Genomic DNA, 13,804 nt, shown 5'->3' with positions numbered 1-13,804 from the left:
ACGTTATTGATCATATGCTATTATAAAATGAAACTCTCTTTGATGGAATTTTATATTAGGATTTTTCTCTAAAACTTAGTAGAAGAGAAATTTTTTAACCCTATCTGGCGATTGTTAAACATATTTTTAAGGGAATCTTTAATACAGTGCATCTGGTTGAAAAGTGACTTTAGAGGATATAACCTACCACACACAAATTAACTTTTCAATTTAAATTGTTTGGCAAAGGTAATGATATCATATATCATGGATGTGACTTTGCACATTACATTCTGAAAGCAAACTACATTTGAGCCAATATGTTTTTGGAATTTTTGCCCGTAGAACTTAACAATAATGACTAATCTCGAGGCAGTCTATTTCCCTTTAGAATCACTTCCCTCAAGGAACTATTGCCTATGGAGAATCAATAGCTTTTGAAATGATAGAATTCTGAAAACAAACAAACAAACAAAAACCCCACTGTTTCTATAGTGGCAGGTATTTAATGTTCAAAGGAAATTATATAATTTAGGCTGGAAAACTTTTGCTAATATGGGGCAGGTAGGTTCTTTTCACCTGGATCACAGTATCTGAGAACTGACTTTGCTCATGATTACACACTACTAAGTTTTATAGAGTGAATAAACATGTGTTAATATCATTTAGTCCATTGCACACTAACTGGAAGAATTGAGAGCTTTAAAAGGACAAATACGCGTAATTATACTTAATATATGTGTTCATAAAATTTGGCAAACTCCAACTATACGTCTGTTCTGCATGAACTTTAGAACATGCAAATGCTCAATGGATTGAGATTCACAGGTCAAGTGCTACCTAGTGATAGGCATTAAATCAATAACTGCGTTCCCTTACTGCCCTTCCATAAATGCTGTCCAATACTAAATTTATCAATATTTGAACAGGAACTAGGGGAATTAATATGGTTTTTAATAATAGATTTGGCGATAAGTTTAACATAGTTCTGAATTACATAACTTTTCACTATTGAATATCATCATGTTTTGAAAAGAGAGGTTTCATTCTGCTAGCACAGATATTGCCCCGGATTGAACTTAATATGCTCCTGCATGCTTTTATATTTTCCATTCTTTACTGAATTTCATACGTACAAAATAAGTAAATTCTGTGGATGTACACTGGTTCCTGTTTGAGAATATAGCTAACAAAGTTGCTTGTGGTCTATTATTTGGGTCTCAATGAAAATTAGATAACAAAGCCTAATGAGGAAAAACAGAAAGTTTATTGGACTGTTTCCAATTCCTTCTTTGGGTAGCACCACAGAAGTAAAAATTCAGGTTTGAGGTGTAAAAGTCTAGCTACAAGCTCTGTTTTTTATTCTTTTTGGCTGTCAGCTTGTAATACTTCTATAAGTCAGGCAAAATTTTCATTTCCTGTCTAATATACAGAATTGCTGTGAAGGAAAAAACTCCGTAACATATGAGAAGGTGCTGTCTAAACAATCAGAAACAGGATATGCAAACATAACATTTGGTTTCAAAACAGCTTCCCTGAGTCACTCACTCATATCAGGGTAATTCAGGGAATGAGGTTTTGATGGCCACGCGGGGGAAATAAGGGTGAGTTCTGTGGTTCTAAGTCTGGATTCCTAGATGACACCTCTGAAGTGGGAGAGGAACGAATTCTTAGTTCGGGTGCCGCTTCCATTGCCGGTGCCTTTGAGGCATGTTGCTTTAGTCACGTTTGCTTTAGATTTATAAATGGAAAGAACCTATCTTTCCCAGGTTAGGCATCCAAGTTGTAGGTACTAGTTACCCAGCTCCCTGTCCTGCACACCTTCCTCTAGTTAGGACTAATTAGAACAAAACACTATATAGCCATACATATCCTTTAACTTGAAACTGCAATAAATATAATTTTTCAGAACATGACATATTTTCATGCACATATCTTATCTCTGCACAGCCCTAGGAATTTATTAACACACACATCTTACGTTTTCCCTTAGTAACGCGGTGGTTTTCCTTACTAATAAGTGAACATTTAAGCATGAATTGACACATTGTCATTTATTTCAGTCCTGGAGCACACACTGAATATGATGATATGCTTGAAAAACACGTCAGTGTTTACTTTGTTCTTTCCAGTGCTAATATTAAATTTAACCACACATTTCTATAAATTAAATTCACTGGGAAATCTCACATTTATAAAATTACACAAGAATAAGCTACATTATCACAATCAACATGGAAATGTACTGAAGAATTCAAAGTAAAGTGTCAGGATCACTTCATCTTCATGGTAAACTTTCACTTTATGGAAATCCCACTTGGCTTCATTTAATTAAAAAGCTGAAAAAGAAAAATTATGATGAGTGGAAGTAAGAAAAACACAATAGCTGTTTATCCCGTTCTAAATTAGTACCTATAAACATAACAAAAAATGTCATCATTACATTAATTCATCTCATTTTAATAGTTATATGAGGGTAACTGTGCTGAATTAGTTCCAGTAATGGGGTCAGGCTGGGATTCAATGTAGGTCAGTGGTGGGCGAAGATGCTGATAAGAACTTAAACTTGTGTGGTGAAGTTTGGGTAAAACACACTATTTCTGTGGGCCACTCTCATTGTTGGCTAGACCAATAGTTAATCACTTAAACTGGTAATACAGGGGAAATAAAGGAATGGACTGAAATAAACATTTAAAGTGGGTAATTTCAATGTCCTAAATATTTTTATCATTCAGTTTACAATTCATTTACTTACATAATATAAACAATTGATGATTTTTATGAAATGCATAACTTCATTATATTGAACCAGAAAGACTGTATAATAAAGACATCATCAGACTCTAATTAAAGAGTACAATTAACTCTAAGTGCCAATGTTAGCAAAGAGAGGTTCTTAGATCCAACCTCTCGTTTGTATATTAACTAATATACAAAATTATATATTGAACTTGAGCTGAGATCTTCTGGTTCTAAATATTATTTCCTATGAGTCTTAAAAACAGGAAGCAACGTGATAGAATTAGGAGGATGATTCATGTTATTTTCCTACTTGAGACTTGATATGTCATAAATATTTTTACAAAAATATTTTGAAGAAAACTTCACCGTGAGTGAAAACAGCAGTGGAAAATATTGGGAAAGTAATTACCCATAAGTGAACACTATCATGTATTGCTATTAGCATTTTGCTCTTATTAGTAAATTGGACAAACCCTTAAGTTAATCTTTATTTAATATCCAAAATAAATTCAGTGCTACCACTGCAATAAAATTTTTTTTTGAACTATGGTTCAGATGGTAATTAGATCAAATTCTTAAGATTGATGTTTCACTGGTAGTTTCAAGAGACTCAGGAGTCCGATTATATTCATCAAAAGGTTCAGGGAAAATCTGTACTTCACTCGACTCAATCATGCAAACAAGTTACTTAATCTTCACTGTAACGAGAAATCCTGGTTAGAAAAAGGTAGATTAGATATAAATGAGTTTAAAATATTTACATCAGAATTAATTATAATAATTAGCTTCAAACATTTATTGAGTAATTAATATGTGCCACTGAGTAATTAATAATGGCAATGTGCCATTGATCTTACATGCATTCTCTCATGCAATCCTTACGCTAAGCAAAAGAAATATGTAAAATTTTTCCATTTATAAACGAGAAACCAAGGTTTAAGTTAAGTAACTTGTCAAAGGACACAGCTAGTAACAAGCAGATCAGGGATTTAAATCAGGAAGTTTAAAAACTTAAAAGACAATCTGGGAGAACTGAGTGATGGTATGAAACATTATTACTGTAGGAAAAAAACCTTGAAGACTAAAAATCTGGGGAAGATTTATGGACATAGGATAAATTTACAGTAGACTTTTATCCTCTTCAGCATATAGACTGACAAAAAAAAAAAAAATAGCAGTATGAAGTACTGAGAAAATATGAATGGTATAAATGTTTAAGGTTTTGTGAGGTTTAAGAGAAAATAAAAATGAAGTAAAAAGATCACTCTATATAAAAGAAACTAAAGATTGTAGATTTAACAGAATCCAAAATTGTGAGGAAAGTGAAAAATTAGTTTACAAATAATGGCGGTCGTAGTTCTGTGAATCGGGTATTTCTTGGCACAGGAAATGCCAGGGCTTGGAGAAGCGGCTGCAGTGCCAGGATCTGCCTCCACTTCCCCAGCTTCTCTGCTAGGCTCTGTCTGACTGTTTCTCGGCAGCTCCTCCTTAGGGTTTTCATCTGAATCAGGTGCAACTGCACATCCACAGCCACTCCTGGGCATGACTTCCATCTCCGACTCTCACAGGAGATGTCATTTCCATTTCCAGCCCCAGGAGGCCCGCTGAGGGCAGGCCTGTCCCTTGCTTAACCTGGTGGGGCCTTGACCAGGGAGTAGGACTGGTCACATAGTCAGGAGGCTCAGTGCCACACTCATGGAGACATCGCATTAGCAAGCACGGGCTGCGGGTCAGAAATGCTCACTCTGTGTACCTAGGGGGAGGCCTGGAATATGGATTTGAAAACTTCCTGAGGATTTATATGTCCTCTCTTGGTGAAGATCTAGAGGAATGGAGAGAATTCTGTTAAATGACATCTACTCCGTGGGAAAAAGTACCGACTTGAAGAAAATTCTTCACAGCCTAACAAAATCAGTGCCGTCAAATGTAATACTATGCAATGAAACTAGTAAAAACTGAATTTTCTCTATTTTCCCTACACATTACTCTGCCACGTCAGAGAACAGTGTAGATGGAGCATAAGTAGGTACCTGGTACACAAGGAAAGCCAGAATTTGCTCCTCACCTTCCCCATTTCCTGACTGTCAACTAAATAGGGTTTAAAAAATCTCCTAACACCACCCCTTTCTGTCTTTTACCTTTAATAAAAAGAGACGCCTTTTCTTTGGCATATTGTAAGTGCTGCAGATTGAAATGAGTTAATTTTTTTCAGTGTTTTTGGCATCGTAGATTAAAAAAGAAATTAAAGGGAATACAAATACTCATTTACAAACTAAGACTCAAATCATACAGAGCCATGATTCTCAATCCTAGGGTAGGGGAAAGAGAAAAATGCAGCTTTCTCTTTCTTGGACATACTTAACTTTAGATTTGATTAGCCTGATCACATTTTCAAAACCAAAATTGGCCGGCTAAATCATGTTAAGAACAAAATGAAGAAACTGGAGACTTTACTTGCCCTTTTTATTACTCTAGTTGCCCTGGGAGCTAATGTGTCTGATAACTCATTTACACTGCAGTCAGGATTTAAGGCAGATGATCCCACAGCTCAGATATGTTACATTTCTCCACTCCTTGAGTACATTTATCTTTTCTGTGTGGGAAGAAGAGAACTGAATCGAGCCTCTGCCAGGTGGGGTTGAAGAGGCTTACTCCTCCACTAAAGCACCACAGGCAGATCTCCCCGTTACGGGGTTAGTTTTGTCCCTCAGATAAAGCCGTGTACTGTTGCCATCATCCACATAAACCATCCTAAGATAACTGCACAGTTCACGTGGAAGAGATGTAAGGACTGACGAGATTTTACTTTCTATCAATGTATCACTAGTTGCACTGACTCAGCAGTTTTAACTGCAAAAGGAAATATAGGCCCTTTACTCCCTAATTAAGAGAAGGATGGATTAAGCTATTAGAAGGACTCTGTAGAGAAAGTAAAACATTTATTCTCTAAGAGAAGCTGAAGAAGGAATATGCTCAAGAAGTAAATTTGTACCTAGTTCATGAAATGACCAAGTATAATCTTCCCCACCAAATGTATTAGGTTCTAGTAAAGTCTAAAGTTTGGTTATAATGAGGTGATATGAGAATTAATTTTCAACAACTTCCTACCTCCAATCATGACAATATGTTGGTGGAAATTGTATGAGATATTCATTATGACAACTCTAGTCACCAGAGATTATTTTATCATTTAATTTTCCTTTCATGTTGGCTTTTCTTATTTGAAAAAGCTAAAACTTTGCAGAATTCAAAAGATGACGCAAAGTTTAGTAAAAACTTAACAGTAGATTATATGAGAAAAAAACTGAAAATGCAGTCAAAGCCATGATAGATAATCTAAAAGAAAAAGTAATTTTGATGAATTCAACAAAGCTTAAAACCCATTTTGTAATATGCACGTGTGTGTGTGTATGTATGCACGCACACACACACACACACACACACACACACACATATAATAATTACTAAATGAATCACTGCAGCCCATCCCAGATAACATACTTATAAGAAGCAAATGCTATGACCTGCAGGGATCAGGCCCCAGCTTGTGCCCCCCAGCCCCATAGCCCCACCTGGCGCTCTGCCTTGGCCTGGCACCACCCCCTCACCTGCTCCACCATCTGCTTGTGGGACCATTGATCAGGGCCAGGCCCCCACCACCACTGCTGGTTGCCGTCTTCAGGGTGATCAGTGGGGCGATCAGGCCCCCACTCACACCCAGCATGGCCTGGTGCCGCCTGCTCACCTGCTCCGCTATCCTGCCGTGGTCCTGCTCTCATTGGGGCCCATCAGGGCCAGCAGAGCCTTCACTGCTGCCCACTGCCAGTGCCACATCGCCGACACTCACCATGTTCTGTGCCACCCCCTGGTGGTCAGTGCATGTCATAGCGAGCGGTCGAACTCTCGGTTGGATGACCGCCCAAGGGGACAATCTGCATATTAGCCTTTTATTATATAGGAGAATATATTATATTTATATTATATTATATTATATTATATTATATTATATTTATTATATTATATTATATTATATATAATAAATTATACTCTGCTTGGGAGCAGGGACCATGTCTTCTATCTCCTTTGTACAATCTATGCTGAACACATAGGAGGTGCTCACACTTGCTTAACTGAGTTTAAAATCTCTGGGAAAATGAGCTAGTTATTTACATCAACCCTTGAATATAAATTAACCATTGAAATTCTGTTTATTCTATTAAGAATGAAAACAGTCACGTTAGTATAATGATATTACCTGTAAGGATAGCCGTGGTACTTGGAACGAAATATCGAAAGAAGGAAGCTGAAGAAGAAGACCACCAGGCCCAATCCCACCAGGCAAATGACTAGAGAGACAGAAAATACCATTAATGTCTAGACACTGCAACCCAAGTATCTACATTTAAAAATGCATTCAGTAATTGCAGTGTACTTATATCAATAGTTCATGGCACATACAGATACAACAAATCAGATAATCCAAAATACAATGGATTCACTATTTTACACATTCTTCCCAATGAGCGGGTATGTTTTGGGTATGAAAATAACCAAAGTGACTGACTTAAATCTTCTGATAGTTTTCCTCTCTTACAGAGTTCCTACAAGTACTAAAATGCCCCAGGGGATAAAAACAAACAAAATATGTGATAAACCACAGATGAAACTATCCCTGTATTATGAAGCATTAGCTCAATTAGCAAAGACATCTGCATTATTGGAATACTAAATATAATTTTATTCTCAGGGCCATGCAGTATTTATGAAAATAATTTTAGATTATTGCATCAGTAAAAGCCTGTTACTGACAATTCATTATGATGTATAGACAGCTAAGAATAAAAGCTTGGAGAGTAAAAGGGAGTATATATGGTATAGTATTCTCAAAATAATGGCCTAGGAATCTGTTAGTCAGTTCTCATTCAACTTTGTAGGAATATCATTCTGATTTGAGTACAAATTAAGTCATAAGTGCTTAATAGCATTCAATTGTAGTCTCTGTGACATTTCATTTCAGACAAGGCCATATAGGTGAACTTCAAAGGAAGAAAAAAAAAGGTACTCAATATCACAAACTGAAAAACACTTTTAAAAATAGTGTAGAATATCCAAGTATGCTGGACACCAGGCACTAGATGGAGCATGTAACAACATAGCTTACAACAGCCTTACTAAACCCAGACTTAACTGTATGATGTTTTACTTTATATCTTCCTACATGTAGTACTTTTATCAAACACTTCTTTTCCTTTTTTATTTTTTATTTTAAAAAACTTTTCAGACGCTGAATAAAACTTTTCACTCCCTTTGTCACTCTTAGTAGCCTTGTTTGGTTATTATGCTCAGTGGGAAATGAGGCTCAAAATATGTGAATACATATTTACTTGATTTCCTGCAGTGGAATAAAATAATGCAACCAAATATTTGTATATGGATAGGGAGAGGAATTAAATGGTTGGTGAGGAGTTAGTAATTACTAAATGAATCACTGTAGCCCATCCCAGATAACATACTTGTAAGAAGCAAATGCTATGACACAGAAACATTCTGACCTGGTCAATGATAATCACAGTTGTTGTATTATATCAATTCTACCAGAATAAGGGAAATAATTTAAAAATATAATATCTCTCTCTCTCTCTCTCTCTCTCTCTCTCTCTCTCTCTCTCTCTCACACACACACACACACACACACACACACACACAAATAATTTGGCAGTGGGGGTTGGAGAAATATATATATATATATATATATATATATACATATACATATACATATATATATATATATATATATATATATATATATAAAATCGACCAAGAGAAAAGTGGGAATTAATGATTTCATAGACATTGTGATTAAAATATTAATACACACTTATTACTATTATTTAGCCTGATATGATAGGATATATGGTAATATATCATCACATAAGAATTTGCCTCATGTTATTTATCAATCCAAAGAGCAGCACATTGTTTATTTAAAAGATATATCATGAAGTGATATATCTGAACAATGCTTAGCTAAACAAAGTAACATGTTTATTTCCTCTATATTTCCTCAAACTGGTGTGTTGAGAACATCATGGGAAAAGGTAAACTCAACTGTACATTTCACCCAATACATTTCAACACTTATGATACCTAAGTGTTCAGAAATCACTATGATGTACTAACAATCATATTACCCTAGCTATTATCCCATAAAGGAAATAAGTCTTTTATTTTAAATAAATTATTCATCTTTAAACTTCTTAATAAAATGTTAGCCTTTTTCAGGCACCTGTGCTCCTCATACATAAATTCTGGATTTAAAAAGGGCTCAGAGCCGAAACCGGTTTGGCTCAGTGGATAGAGCGTCGGCTTGCGGACTGAGGGGTCCCAGGTTCGATTCTGGTCAAGGGCATGTACCTGGGTTGCGGCACATCCCCAGTAGGAGATGTGCAGGAGGCAGCTGATCGGTGTTTCTCTCTCATCGATGTTTCTAACTCTCTATCTCTCTCCCTTCCTCTCTGTAAAAAATCAATAAAATATATTAAAAAAAAAAAAAAGGGCTCAGAAATGCACACCTGATTCCCATGGCATTGAGGACCTACCATTTGCCAATACACCTCTCAGGCTCCCCCCAGCATCCCCACCTCTCCCTGCAGGATGCATGGTACTCCAGGACTAGATCCTCCATGGAGCTGGGCAGAGCACCCCTGACGAGAGTGGAGAGAATTTCTCCTTTCTCTGCAGTTCCACAGAAAGTCACCCAAACCCATTCGGAAGGGATATATTTTTAATTATTTGAGGACATCTAAGAATAGAAGAGTAAAAAACATTGCAACGTTCCTCAACCAGAACATTTCTTTAGTTTATGTTTACAAAGAACTTTTATATTCCTCATTTGATTTAAATGAATCTTAAGTCTGAAACAAAATCACACACACAAAAAAACAACAACAGAGAATTACTTCGTCTTTTTCCAACATCCCCTTTGGATGTTGCCGCTTCATTTAGAAGAACCATCCCCATGGTGATAGCAGCATCTATAGTAATTGTCAAGGAAACAGTAGCAATGGATGCAAATAAAACATATTATTTTTTTGGATCTGAACACAAAGTTTTCGGTAGTGGAATACTTAAATTACAAATGCACACAGAGGTAAATACAATTTATTCTATGCAGAAAAAATAAAATTATCATTCTTTGTGTATTTAAATCTACCTTGATTTTTTTTAAAAAAATATTAATTTCAGAGATGAAGGGAGAGGGAGAGATAGAAACATCAATGGGAGAGAATCACTGACTGGCTGCCCCTGCATGCCCCCTATTGGGGATCGAGCCTGCATTTACCCTTGACTGGAATCGAACCTGGGACCCTTCAGTCTGCAGGCTGACACTCTACCCACTGAGCCAAACCAGCTAGGGCTAACTTGATTTTTAAAATATATAACCTTAAACCTTGTGAGATTTTGCAAGTAATTGAAATGCTCTTAAATTCCAGGACCTTCACAGCACGTATGCTTTATGTGGACTCTGAAAACCAATAATGACATTTCACATTATACATAGATAATATAGAATCACAATGATACATTACATTGGCAGTCATAGAAGATTAAAATATATTCAGCATAAAACCAACCAAGTTTGGTCAGAAGTCTAAAGTAACAAGAGAAAAAGCTGCTATCAGCCCTGTGCAATAGCATCACCCTCCCACCCTCACTTCGGCCTCCTCACCCAATACATGTATATACATCACATACTACCATTAAACTTTTAGGGGTCCATTATACACAGTTTGAAAACCAATGAAATTTAGATAATTACTAAATTCCTTGGGTTTCAATCATGTAGTGATGGCCTGAAAGAATCGTGTAAGAGAATGAATGTTTCATGCTACCAATATAAATCTGTGGATTTTAAGGGTTCATTATTCTTAAGGTGTTTTAGACAGTCTACTGATGTAAATTCCCTTGAGTCCATAGTCATAGGGCATTGCTAGTAATGAGAGAAAAAATTAAAAGCTTGTATCATTCAACTTGTTCCTATGTGGGTAATTTCTACTGCTTAGTGCTTTGGAGCAGACGGATATGACTATGTAAGTCCTTATTAAGGAGTCAAGTTAGGATTCTCCTTTCATCAATCTCTGGAAACACCCTTTTTATTCATGTATAAATTTTAATCTACACATATGATTATACATAGTTACTATCACACATATTTGCAAATATATGAAATGTTTTAAAATGACCTTATGTAGGTATTATAAATAAAATACTCATTTTATGATTTCATCTGCTAACTAGTTGCTGAAATTTCATTAATAAAATCTTGGGGGAAGTGGCATGATTTCTATTCCTGGGGAAAATATGATTTACAAAATTAAATGGATCGAAGACTTAACCATAGATCTGATACTGTAAAACTGCTAGAAGGAAACACACGGAAGAAGCAACTGTATGCAGGCAACTGGGCTGAACACCATACAGGGATTCCTCTCATTCAGCCCCTTAGCAATGCTGTGAGGTGGGTACTGTTTTAATTCTTGCTTGTACATTGTGATAACGCAACTTACAGAGAGGTCTAATAACTAGAACAAGGTGTTAATAGTGCTGGAGCCAGAATTCAAGGCAGCTATCTGAGCACAAAGCCCATTTGCTCTTTTCTTCTTCTTTTTTTTTTTTTTTACAGGTTTGAATGTTTTTATGTTAGCACAAATTTAGTTTAAAACACACACACACACACACACACACACACACACACACACACACACCTCACAGATTCAGGAAGCTTAGCAAGCCCAAAGTAAGATAAATTCAAAGAAGCCCCATCTAGGCACACCACAGCCAAAGATAAAGATTTAATATTGATAATATTGAAAGCAGCAGAAAAATAAAAAGTATTACATATAGAGAAAGTGTTGTGTTTTGGCCAACTTCTCATCCAAATCAACGAAACAACAACACAAAAGAAATTATATATTTAAAGTGCTAACAAAATTGTGAACCCAGAATTCAACATCTAATATATTCTTCCAAATGAGGGTGAAATAAAGTCATTTTAATATAAGCAAAAGCTGAGAGAATATCTCAGCTACAACAATGCTTAAGAAGGTACTTATGTCTGAGGAAATGATACCAGATAGGAACAGAGATCTATAGAAAAAAATGAAAAGCATCAGGGTAAATTTAAAATATATAATTTTTCTCTTGCCTCTTAATATTTTTAAAAGGTAGCTATTTAAATCAAAAACAACATTGTATTGTTGAATTTATAACTTATCTATATACTAGAGGCCCAGTGCACAATTTCGTGCACAGGTGGGGTCCCTCAGCCTGGCCGGCCAGGAGGGGTATGAGGGGGGATGGGGGACCGTGGGAGGTTGGCTGTGGGACTGCACTGACCATCGGGAGGCAGCTTCTGCATTGAGCGTCTGCACCCTGGTGGTCCATGCACGTCATAGTGGCTGGTTGTTTGGTCGACAGGGTTTTATGACCTGATGACCAGCCAGTAGCTATGACGTGCACAGATCACCAGAGGGGCAGACGCTTGATGCAGGAGCTGCCCTCTGATGGTCAGTGTGCTCCCACAGCCAAATCCCATGGCCAGCCAACCTCCCATGGTCCCTCCCCCTGGCCAGCCCCAATTGCTGGGGAGGCTGAGGGACCTCACTCATGCATGAATCCATGCACCGGGCCTCTAGTATTATATATTACATTTATTGATTTTCATATGTTGAGCCCTGCTTGCATCCCAGGGACAAATCTTACTTGGTGGATGGTGTACAATCCTATGTATGTGTTCTTGAATTTGGTTTGCTAATATTTTGTTGAGAACTTTTGCATCTATATACATCAGGGATACTGGTCTACTAGTATAATTTTCTTGTGGTACCCTATATGGCTTTGGTAGCAGGGTAATGCTGGCCTCCTAGAATGAGTTTGGAAGTGTTCCTTACTCCTTAGTTTTAGAAGAATTTAAGAAAGATTGGTGTTAATTCTTCTTTAAAAGTTTGGTAGAGTTCTCCAGTGAAGCTATCTGGTCCTGGAAATCTGTGTTGGGAGATTTTTTATTACAAATTCAGTATCTTTACTCATTATTGGCCTGTTCAGATTTTTCTATTTCTTCCTGATTTGGACTTGGTAGAGTGTGTGTTTCTAGCAATGTATCCACTTCTAGGTTATGTGGCATATAATTGTTCCTAGAGTGTCTTATAATCCTCTTTATATCTGCAGTATCAGTTGATCTTCTAGGGCAGGGGTGGGCAAACTTTTTGACTTGAGGGCCACAATGGGTTCTTAAACTGGACCGGAGGGCTGGAACAAAAGCATGGATGGAGTGTTTGTGTGAACTAAGATAAATTCAAAGTAAACATCATTACATAAAAGGGTACGGTCTTTTTTTTTTTTTTAGTTTTATTCATTTCAAACGGGCTGGATCCGGCCCACGGGCCGTAGTTTGCCCACGGCTGTTCTAGGGTGTTTTTTTGTTTTGTTAGGCTAGCTAAAGGTTTGGCAATTTTATCTTCTCAAAGAACTTGTTCTTAGTTTCCTTGATCTTTTTTTTTAATTGTTTTTCTGGTTTATATTTCATTTATTCCTGCTCTGATTTCTATGAATCCCTTCTGAAAGGAAAGTTCATATTCATAAATGCATATATAAAGAAATGCAAAACTTTGTAAACCTTTGTACATATAACCCTAAAATACGAATTTTAAAGCAAAGAGGTGCCTAGATACAGGCTGTGTATAACACCCAAGTAAAATATCTTATTCGAAAGCAGTAGGGTCAGGAAATAAGTATGATCTCATTCTCAGAATGTTTCCTGCAAAAGTATTGAGAAATGAGCTGTGAATCTACTTTAAACTTGATGGTTAAAATTAAGATATAAGAATTAAACTAAAATGGCTTTAAACTCACCAACTCTCCCTCTTTTATTTAAAAATATTTTTTGAATGTAAGATCTTTGATTATTGAGAATTAATTGGGCTTAAGTTCCATAGTATCCAAGGAAACAAAAGTTTTGGATTAAGAAAAAAGAGTCTACATAATACTTGTCATTTGAGAAAAATAATTCACATTTGTAACGAAC

The 13,804-nt window shown here is 36.4% G+C and overlaps 1 protein-coding gene across 2 annotated transcripts in view; it reads right to left on the bottom strand.

The window, feature by feature from the left end:
- Positions 1-1,074: 1,074 nt before the first annotated feature.
- TUSC3 (tumor suppressor candidate 3) overlaps positions 1,075-13,804 on the bottom strand; it is a 110,230-nt gene continuing 97,500 nt past the window's right edge. Inside the window, exons 8-10 of one of the 2 annotated variants that reach the window (XM_059685553.1) lie at positions 9,681-9,755; positions 6,977-7,067; positions 1,075-2,318 (exon numbers count right to left, since the gene is read on the bottom strand). In XM_059685553.1, the coding sequence (XP_059541536.1) occupies positions 2,303-2,318; positions 6,977-7,067; positions 9,681-9,755 (182 nt within the window). In that variant the 3' untranslated portion in view covers positions 1,075-2,302. The remainder of the gene's footprint in view (positions 2,319-6,976; positions 7,068-9,680; positions 9,756-13,804) is intronic. The other variant, XM_059685554.1, reaches the window with a different exon arrangement.

This window comes from Myotis daubentonii, chromosome 2, assembly GCF_963259705.1.
Source record: "Myotis daubentonii chromosome 2, mMyoDau2.1, whole genome shotgun sequence".
Classification (NCBI taxonomy): Eukaryota; Metazoa; Chordata; class Mammalia; order Chiroptera; family Vespertilionidae; genus Myotis; species Myotis daubentonii.
Note: the sequence above shows the minus strand (reverse complement) of the source record. Positions and strands in the feature narration are given on the sequence as shown.